Source organism: Hippoglossus stenolepis, chromosome 10 (assembly GCF_022539355.2).
Source record: "Hippoglossus stenolepis isolate QCI-W04-F060 chromosome 10, HSTE1.2, whole genome shotgun sequence".
Taxonomy (NCBI): Eukaryota; Metazoa; Chordata; class Actinopteri; order Pleuronectiformes; family Pleuronectidae; genus Hippoglossus; species Hippoglossus stenolepis.
Window position 1 is genome coordinate 2,471,179 of NC_061492.1, and position 10,759 is coordinate 2,481,937.

General features: G+C 42.5%; 1 protein-coding gene across 1 annotated transcript; it reads right to left on the reverse strand.

The window, feature by feature from the left end:
- Positions 1–3,311: 3,311 nt before the first annotated feature.
- si:dkeyp-72h1.1 (uncharacterized protein LOC799956 homolog) lies at positions 3,312–10,212 on the reverse strand. Its single transcript, XM_035168628.2, has 4 exons — positions 9,961–10,212; positions 6,009–6,087; positions 4,935–5,109; positions 3,312–4,707 (listed from the first exon to the last, which is right to left on the reverse strand). Exons 2-4 carry the CDS (start codon positions 6,084–6,086, stop codon positions 4,646–4,648), a joined length of 315 nt encoding a protein of 104 aa, XP_035024519.1. The 5' UTR covers position 6,087; positions 9,961–10,212; the 3' UTR covers positions 3,312–4,645.
- Between the last annotated feature and the right edge of the window lie 547 nt (positions 10,213–10,759).

Genomic DNA, 10,759 nt, shown 5'->3' on the forward strand with positions numbered 1-10,759 from the left:
CGAGTCCGACACGGGGGAGTTTCCACGCTGCGTGGGCGTCCGACCAGAAGCCTGAGAGGCCCCGGCAGAGACTCCTCGCTGGCCCCGTCCACACGCTAAGTGCCCTGCGTACAATCAAACGCATCTCGCCGCTTTGAGCACATTGTTTCATCCTCTCCGTGCTGAGTGTCACCACTTTGCTCTTTTTCAAGAAACATCTCCCACCTACTTGTGTTGTGCGGCACATTATCAAACACCTCATGGACTGTAAATAAAGATGGACGACATAACGGCTTCCACAAGTGAAGCCAAAACATCTCCATGCCCCCTGGTGGCTGACTGCAGTGTAGGTGATAGTCCCTGCCTCCTCCGTGTTAGCAGATGGGACATGGACCAAACTAAAAAGGGAAATACGTTCATGGGATATTCATCATCGACATTAAAAAAAATATTTTATGCTATAAAGGCAAGAAGGTTTCCAGTTCGAATCCCTGGCTCGTTCTCCTGAAAATATGATTAATCTCGCAATTATTTGTTAAGGTGTTAGAAAAGCACGTCACCATGTTCGATTAATCAAATGAAATATTATTAATAATACTTCATTTTAAACAAGAACTCCCACTGAGACGACTTTTTATATTTAACTAAATTCTTGGATATATATTTCTAATGTTGAATCTAATTCTATATTCTCTACAATACATTTGAGTAAAAGCTTTATAATGTGGTGGAGCTGAGACGACGGCGCTCGGCGGCAGGCGGAGGGCGGGTGTGCGTCCGCTCGGCCAATCACGGACCCATTTGAACGAGCCGTTTGAAGCCAGCGGGAGTGGGAGATGAAAGTCCTGGCACATCTCACTTTGACATCATCAAAACACAACTCCCTCACATCACTCAACTCTAATGGCTGCGTTAAAAGGTACTTTTAAATACGCAGGTTCACAAGTGGCCGCCGGCTCCGTCCGTGGGGTCTTTGTTCCAAATGGAACATGAATGGATTCTGCATAATGAAGCGGAGGAGAAGCAGCAGGACAATGGTGAGGTGGTTCGCATCCGGCCACACGGATCTGATGCAGAAGCTCTTCAGGAACTTAGTCATGAAAAATACTCAAATCCTTCAAAGATGGAAATATACAAATATATGGAGAAAACCTGGAGTTTAGTTTTGTTGCATTTAAGTGAAATTTGAATAAAAAGAAAGGGATGAAACAAGGAGGAAACAAGGAAGGAAGAAAAGAAGCGATGGAGAAGAGAAGACAGGACAACATTAATATTAATTGAGAAAGTCCCAGTTCTGTGGACGTCCTCCCGAGGACATGTCTGACACTTTATTCAGACTATTGTTTTAATCCTGCTAACATCAGATTATTGGTGCTCATTGTCTTTCTGGCACTTTCACGTAAATGTTTCCACATGTGATCGAAGCAGAAACTCATCAGATCATAATTTACTTTAATTAAACTTGAACCTATATTTACAGAAACACTGTTGATATTCACAGTGAATCTAGTCTCAGGGTTTTTCTCTCTGATCCCAGCGGCGTAGAAACAAACGTTAAAAGCTTCCACCTTTGAGCAAACGATGTGTGAAGTATGATCGAGAGACTTCCTCTGAAAAACAGCTCGTGACATTTGAGAGATAATTGACACTGCCCCCCCCCCCTGCAGCGCCTCGTTCTCCCAGGAGTGACCCCACTTGCTCCGATGAAGTGCTCTTCACGAGGCTGTCGCCTGTCAGCCGAAAGGTCAGATCCAGAGAGCGAGGGAGGAAATAAGACGGAGATGAATCCGTCCATCGCGCCGCGTGCATCAAGACATCAATCTGACCTTTAACTGTGTATCAGCATCAACAGACGATCAAAGTGTTCGTGGGAGAGCAGGTCGTCTGAGACAGAGACCGAATCACAAACACCAACATTTCTAATATCGTTCTCTGGAGGATTTAGATGATTTAAATTTCTTCTAACCTGCATCACATGATCGACAATACTGTTTTAGTGGCTACATTTAAAACTACTAGTGTGAAGAACACAAGTAGAATGAAGTCGAGCTGTGGATCAGCAGAATGGAGACATTTGTAGATTATAAATCTATTCTATAAAAATCATAATGTCTTTCTGGGACAAGAGAATATTTGTTATATTTCTCATGATGAATTAATCATCAAAATTATTCTCTGATAATCAGTGAATCATCTTTTCTGCACATCCTCATTTTTTACAGCTGATCTTTTTAATGTCATTTAGAAAAATATAGAATCTGATGAAACAATTTATAACAACGTGTCTCTGAGGTAATTTTTTAAATCTCTGCAATCACTTCACAGCACTTTGTGGTTACATTGTGTCTCTTTGTGGTTACGTTGTGTCTCTTTGTGGTTACGTTGTGTCTCTTTGTGGATACGTTGTGTCTCTTTGTGGTTACGTTGTGTCTCTTTGTGGTTACGTTGTGTCTCTTTGTGGATACGTTGTGTCTCTTTGTGGATACGTTGTGTCTCTTTGTGATTCGTTGTGTCTCTTTGTGGTTACGTTGTATCTCTTTGTGGATACGTTGTGTCTCTTTGTGGTACGTTGTGTCTCTTTGTGGTTACGTTGTGTCTCTTTGTGGATACGTTGTGTCTCTTTGTGGTTACGTTGTGTCTCTTTGTGGTTGTTGCGTGTGTCTCTTTGTGGTTACGTTGTGTCTCTTTGTGGATACGTTGTGTCTCTTTGTGGATACGTTGTGTCTCTTTGTGGTTACGTTGTGTCTCTTTGTGGATACGTTGTGTCTCTTTGTGATACTTGTGTCTCTTTGTGGTACGTTGTGTCTCTTTGTGGTTACGTTGTGTCTCTTTGTGGTTACGTTGTGTCTCTTTGTGGTTACGTTGTGTCTCTTTGTGGTTACGTTGTGTCTCTTTGTGGTTATGTTGTGTCTCTTTGTGGTTACGTTGTGTCTCTTTGTGGTTACGTTGTGTCTCTTTGTGGTTACGTTGTGTCTCTTTGTGGTTACGTTGTGTCTCTTTGTGGTTACGTTGTGTCTCTTTGTGGTTACGTTGTGTCTCTTTGTGGTTACGTTCTGTCTCTTTGTGGTTACGTTGTGTCTCTTTGTGGTTACGTTGTGCCTCTCTGTGGTTACATTGTGTCTCTTTGTGGTTTACATACTGATCTTTTATCAAAGTGAAAGCTGTCATTAAACTACAGATGAACCTGTTGGATCCAGATGTGTCTCAGCGTCACTAGAATCCAGCTGTTCTCTCCTGATGTTCTACAGACGTCGTTAAACGCCACAGATTCACAACCAGTCAGAAATAAACCAACGTTCAAAAACAGGGACATTAAATCAACATTTAAACCATTTAAGAATTTTCAAAAGGTTTATTAGTTGTGCAATAATTTAGGTTTCCAGTATGTTTAAAAAATATCATGTCTGTAACAAGCGAGTCACACTTAAAATATACTGGTTCTTGTTACTTCTGTAGTCTATAACAAAATGTAGTGCTTTTAAATTCCTATTGCTCAAATATCTTAAGTAAAACAGAACAGGGTTACTTTCCCTTTAACGCCTACTGCATGAAGACGATGCCTACACATCAGAATATATCATAGAATGTAACAACATCAAATAAAGTGACAGATTTGTTCTTCATCAAATTCTGCTCCTCTAAAACACCGTAGCTATTATCACAATGTGAACAGTGAGACCAAGATCACCAAACTACAGCAGTGAGCACTCAACACACAGAGAGGTCACACTGACATCTAAAGTGTAAAACCTGTGCACTAGATACAGCAGCTACCATCAGTAACAGCAGTCGTATGGCACATAAGACTTAAGACAGCTTTTAGAAACATGTGTCCAGATGTGGAGACGACACCGTGGGCACCTGGACGGAGAGGGCTCGGAGCCAGAGACAGAAAATTAACTTTTATCAAATTTAAAAAAAAGGTTTGTTGATATAAAAATCACAGAGCTGGAATGTGACAGGGAAAGTGGGACATTAAAACATGTCTGCTGCCAAAAGATCTTTTCCTCATTTCCCACAGAGCCGGACCGATACGGATCTTCAGACACGACACGAGACTAAGGAGTAAAAAAATCTTCGAAAAACTTGTATTAAAAGAATTGGCAGTGATTTCTAAGATGTTGTTATCAAACCCTACTGGTACAGAAATGTAACGAAAATAACCATCAACTTTATTATAAATATCTATAAATAAAAGTAATAAAACACAAATACAACTAAATATATAAAACAAAGCAGATACACATCATCAACAGCAAAGTACATCTTTTCTCTAATGTTTGTTCATATCGTGCTTAATCGTGAGTCGATTATCGGTTTGTTTCTCAACATATCGGTCGGGCTCTAACTTCCAGACGTTTGCTTGACAGCAGGAAATTTAGTCAACAGGTACAAAGTGGTGAGAAAAAGGTTTCAGGAAGTGAACTTGGTCTCGTCAGTGACTTTATTATCGAACACGTGTCAGTAAAAGCTCCTTCATCCGCACAGAACATGAAAATAAGGTGCCGACTGGACTCTGGCTCCAAGCCTGTGAGCTGGGGTCTGGGAATCTGTCTGTCTACCTCCTCTGTCTCCTGATCTGTCTACACACAAAGAGCTCGTCTACTTCGTCCACTCATCAGAGTCCGGACACACTCACAGTGACGGTGGATTTCACAGAGTTGGTTCAGTTGGAGTCCTGCATCTCCGCCGCTGACGCCTCATCGTCCACGCTCGACTCTTCCTCATCTGGGAGAACATGAAGAAGACGTGTAGGTCATCATATCTTCTAAATATCTATTGTCATGGATACAATTTTGTTTAGTTTGCTTAGTTTGCACTTGTTGTAAAATATCTGTCTCACTACGGCTGGAAACAGTTAAACTGGACGACCTGGATCTCTTGGAATCCGGCGGTGAATCTAAATCAACCAACCGGAGAAGACAAACTTGTCCAGATCTCTGAGTCGTCCTCACCTCCAGCTTGTTCCTCCGGGCTCTGTCTCTCGGTCTTGGCGTCCGGAGAGCTCGGCTCGTCCGGCGGCCAGCGGAGCTCCCCGCTCTCCACCTCGGCTCCGTCCATCGGCTCCACCACGATGGAGGGAAGCCTCTTGGACAACTTGGGAAACCTTTCATGGGCGTCTGGGAAGATCTGGTGAAAGCTTATGTAAGGTCAACGTCTGGGGGGGGGGGGTGAAAATCAATCGCACCGCATGAGAAAGAACAACAATGCGGTAAAAATGGGATTAGAACCTCAGACTGTTTATCTGAAGCAGATTAGCAGCTGATTTGTTCCTTTGATCTCCGTCACGTCAGATGTGCTTCAACTTCAAATTAAATTATATCTGATATTATCTTAACGCATTGTTGTCGTCAATGATCTGAGCCAGAATGTTAAAAATGGGACTTAGAAACATGACAGATTTATTTAGTTTGGTCCATGGCTCATGTGCTTTTTCTTACCTATACTGCAGCCAGCCACCAGGGGGCAAATTCAGATGATTTGGCTTCACTGTTGTGGAGCTGCAGTGTCGTCCATCTTATATGAAGTGTAGTATCTTTGTTTGAATTAATAAATTTGAATGGAACTTTGTCATATAACAAAGAAATGTCATTGAAACTTTATCATAAATAGATAAAAGAAAACAAATACAACCAAATATATAGAATTTTAAATTAAGCAAATAAACATTTCTTAACGTAAACATATATAAACATGTATCTTTTCTTGATTGCTTATTTTGTTTTCTTCCATTTGCCCCCCCCCAAAAAAATCTCATTCACTAAAAACCTCATCAGAGAGAAGCTGGGAGAAGCAACATGTGACTGAGGTCATACAACACGTGACCACGCTTCACGGCCGTACATGATACCTCACTCTCTGGTGTTTTGGGCTCAGCTGGTGGAGACTTGTATCATTTACTCTCAGCAGGTCTGAGAACAGGTCGAGTCGACTCACATTTCCCTCGTGCTCGTCGCTCTCCTGACTCACCGCTCGGCACTGGAGTATGAAAACACTCGGCTTCCACACACACACACCTGGAAGGATACCGGGCCCTCGGCGCCGCCTGCTCCTCCCCCGCTGAAGTCCTCGGCCCCCGGCTCCAGAGAGTTCATCACCTCGGTCATCCTGGAGGAAAACACACGCGGAATTTTTTTGCCTATTTTCTCAATCAAAACATCACAGATCTAAAACAAAATTATGTTTCTGTATAATTTTGTCACCATTATCAAAATACTTGACAGCCCTGATGATTTCCCCTGAACAAAATGATTTGTGTGAATCCCTGAGGTCGAAAAATGTCTTAAGTGGACGTCCTCAAACGTTTGAAAAGCCTTTGTCCTCATATTTTAAAACCTGTTTTGCTTACATCCATATTTACAGTATGATCTGTACTGTATCTTCTTCACTGAAACCAAAATGCCAAAACATTATCCAGAACGTGATGTCACAAATTTTTCCTTTTCCGATTCCTGGACTTTCCGAATGGGCCGATACCGAGAACCAGTGCTTGAGTCCACGTGTTGGATCTAAAAACCAACGTCCCCCCCCCCTCTTGTTGCTCTGTTTTTGTTCTCCACCGACTCCCGAGGGAAATATCTGTCTTTTCAGCTGCTAAAAGCTCAGATGATGTCTCACCCTCTTAAAGCGTTAAGCCACTTACGTAAAGACTTCGTGAATCTGTGGTGCGACAGATAATCAATGAGGTGAAACTCACTGTGAAGCGACAGATTAACACGAGTCTCATTTCCATTTTCTGGATACCTTTGCTTTTATTAAAAATGTCATTATCGAGGAGCAGCGTTCCCGGTGTTCCTCTGGTGTTCCTCTCGGTGTTCCTCACGGTGTTCCTCTCGGTGTTCCTCTCGGTGTTCCTCTCGGTGTTCCTCACGGTGTTCCTCTCGGTGTTCCTCTCGGTGTTCCTCTCTGTGTTCTGTGTTCCTCACGGTGTTCCTCACGGTGTTCCTCTGTGTTCCTCTCGGTGTTCCTCTCGGTGTTCCTCTCGGTGTTCCTCACGGTGTTCCTCTCGGTGTTCCTCACGGTGTTCCTCTCGGTGTTCCTCTCGGTGTTCCTCTCGGTGTTCCTCAGGGCAGCAGCATCAGTCACAGCGCCCTCGTCCATTATTTCCGCAGCACAATCATAGTGAACACACAATCACGTTGCACTGATTGTAATATTGTTAAAAATCTGACTTTTGCATGTGACAACTTTTCAGAAACGCCACTTTCCATACAATCAGACTGGCAGTAGCTGTTTCCATGGGGACGAGCGATTGAGATTTTTACGCCTCTGATTGTCGTGCACTTTGCCTGAGTGCACGACGCCCGAGAGCTGATTTCGGGGGGGTATTCATGTGTGGCGTTACGCAGCGATTACCGCCGGCAGGACGGGCGCCGCGTTGTTGTGAGACTTCTCTGTGAAACCTGGGATTGCTTCTGCCCAAAGAGACAATACAGCCTCTATCCCTCATCACAGGCTGGTGTTGTTCCTCCGGAGGGAATCTGTGTCTCCAGAAACTCTGATATCTGTCTTTAAAAGAGGAAAAGGCTCAGCTGCTCTGAAGCTGCAGAGGAGGCCTGTGTCTCCGCTCATGATTTCAGCCTGATCGTGTTTCTCCGTCCACTCCGCGCTGATGTGAAGCGTAACACAGGGATTTAAATGTCGATGTCAGGCGTGAAGCTTCGGTGTTTTCTCCTTCAGACGAATAACGATTCCTGATTTGAGCCGTTAGGTGTGAGGAAGTTTACCCATGTGTTAATGACTGAGTGTTTACAGGAAGACGCTTCACTCGTTTCTCCGCAGAGGAACGAAATGGGTCACTTATCTCCCTCTACACATTGTGAGCAGTGTCCACTAGCGTACGTAACATTAGGAATGGAATGAAAAAGACTCGGCCAACGCAGTTTTCTCTTTAGATTTTCAGGTATTTGTATCTTGTCTAGTATATGTTATTTGATTAAAGCAGTAAATCAGCACTGAATTATACATATTAAGTTGAAGTGAATAATTTTCAGTTCAATTAGATTTCAGTTCTCTCATTTTAATCGATTTTTAACAATTCACTCAATCGTCGGTGGGAAATATATTATATATTATATATATATAAGACTTGTTGGAATTTGAAATATACAGTTAAGAAGCGTATCAGACCATCTGCAGTAGTTTGCCTCGTGGTCCAGCAGAGGGCGCTCACTAGCAGCATATACTATATACAATACAATATAATATTACGTTGATTTGCGACAATCGCAACCCAAGAGGTTCCGAGAAGAGCGATGTGTGGAAGTTGTTTGGGTTCTACACTGTTGACGGTAAAGTAACGAATAAGAGACGAAGCAGTTTGTTGACTTGAAGTATGAAGAGAGATTGTGGAGCAATATGTCCACTAGAGGGCAGCGTTTCTGACAATAACAAAATATAAATGAGGCTTTACTCATTAACGACAATACATAAGAGTGTGTATCTAAACGACTTGAGTGTAATGTCACGTTTATTAAAGAATGTGAGATATCTGGCAGAACAGAAACTTATTAGTATCTATAAAATCAGATCAAAGACTGTAAATAAAGATGGACGACATGACAGCTCCCAAAAGTGAAGCCAAAACCTCTTGATGTGGGTTGACTGTAGTAAAGGTCCACGTTAACTGACGGGACATGGACTAATTTAAAAATCATTTTCAATATGTTCAAGTTTTCACGTTTCTGATAAGTTTGTTTTTTATTTGTTATTTGTTTGTTATTTTGTTATATCGTTATATAACTACTTTCGTTATTTTATTTTAAAAAGTCTAAATAAAGTTGAATTTATATGTTTAATTGACTAATAGATCCGTCACTAAACTGGTAAGAATTCTATTATTCTTCGATAATTAACTGAATCTCTTTGATTGGATTAAACTAAATAATTGATTCATGGATGGATCATTTTGCTTTTTTTAAGAAGCAGACAAGAAATAAAATGAAATACTAATCAGCTGCAGATCTAGAATCCAGTATAAAAGCCAAACTCCCACAGAATCCCCCTGATGCACTGAAGAATCACTGAATTACAGATGTGCGTTTGCAGCCAGATGCTCGCAGTGTATAAAACACACCCAGATCTCCAGATAAGTCCAGAGCTGACATCAGCCACCGTCTCCTCACATTCTCACTGTCTCCTGTCTGGAGAGACGTGCATCTGGTGTGACCTCACGGATTAAAATTCCTCCTCTCTCTTCTCTGTCCATCATGAGATTCATCATGGTGGATTCGGTCCAGTTAAAGGGGCAGCAGATCCCAAACCAGCAACTCAGCTCCACTCCTCTAATTCCATTTCTTCTAATTCCAAACCAGATTGATTCTGATGAATTCCAGGAAGGATTCTGCTTCACTTCAAACACTTTCTCATTTTCTGCTCCACATCCTCAAACGCAGGTTACGTGACTAAGTAAGTTTTTACAGCCCAAGGACATAAAGAATCTAATCTAGGGCCGACAATGGAGAGAATTCTTCCTTTCTTACCACGAAGCCGTGTAAATCTGATCCACTGCTCTGTTCCTGTTGACTTCAGTTTGATTCCTCGCCCCAGATTCACATCTCCTCTTCTATCATTTCACTTAAACGCACTTTGCTGATGGTCACACGGAACAGAAACTTATCCTCATGCATCTTAATGCATTTTAAATAAATGATGTGGTCAGTTGTGAGGTTTACCTGCAGGAACACAACAGGTAGTTCACTGCAGGTAGCAGACGGTATTAATAGATTTAAGTATAATAAGCACAGCTTCTGCTCCACCTCCACCTCCACAGGCTGATTCCTGCAAACAATCCCACACACCGAGCATCACAAGGTGAAACAGCCTGGAAGGATTCTCTCAAACCTCTGAGGTGCAGGTTTAAAAAAATGAAATGAAATAAAAATAAAAAGGCAAAGTAAAGAAAGCAGATTCTGCTCCAGTGTTGGAAACAGAGGATGAAGGTTGTGTCAGAGTGGTTCGGAGGAAATAAAAGCTCTGTACCTGTCAGTGGGCTGATCCAGTGTCTCAGAGCAGGAGGGTCTCTGTCCTCCGCTGCTTCATCACACTGATGCTGCTGCTGCTGCTGAGGAAGAGGAGGAGGAGGAGGATGGTGCTGATGATGATGAGGAGGAGGATGATGGTGCTGATGATGATGATGATGGTGCTGCTGTGGGCGACAGGCGGTGCTGATCCACCGGTGAAGTTGCATCCAAGTGTTCAGAGCATGCGCACTGGAGAGGGACCTGTGCTGCTTTCAAAGACTGTGGGAAACTGTGGGATTGTGTGTGCTATCCAGGGGAGGTCACGTTCCTCAGCCAATTCAAACCCTAGTATTAAGTTATAAAGCCTGCAGATTAATTCATATATTAACCACAACCCTTGAATTTCTTTCTTTGACTGTGTTTCAACATGTTATCTTTGTGGGCACATCATGCTAAACGTGGGGAAATGTATTGGAGATTCTAATTTCTAAGCTTTATGTAATTCATTTCTTTCTCATTTGTTTTCTTACACGTTAAATGGTCTTTTCACCCAACGCAGTTTTCTCTACATCCAAGTGCTAAAAACAGGTCGACTGGACTTGGTTGAGTTTCTTGAAGATGTTTGACTTCTCGTCCAAGAAGCTCCTTCAGTTCTAACTGGCTGCGAGTCCCAGGTCTTTAACTTGGAGGGTCGTTGAGGTTACCTGCAATAAACTGGCTTCCTGTTTGATAAACTCTGAATTCATACCTGGCGAGGGACAAAGAAATATTCCCATTCTCAGTCTGGGTGTCAGGAAACTCGTGCAAGTGTCACTGTC

Excerpts from the sequence above, each read along its gene's own strand:
- si:dkeyp-72h1.1 (XM_035168628.2), bottom strand. The coding sequence starts at position 6,086 with ATGACCGAGGTGATGAACTCTCTGGAGCCGGGGGCCGAGGACTTCAGC. Across the intron at positions 5,110-6,008 it reads CAGGCGGCGCCGAGGGCCCG|ATCTTCCCAGACGCCCATGA; the intron begins GTATCCTTCCAG and ends AGCTTTCACCAG. Across the intron at positions 4,708-4,934 it reads CCCGGAGGAACAAGCTGGAG|ATGAGGAAGAGTCGAGCGTG; the intron begins GTGAGGACGACT and ends ATGTTCTCCCAG.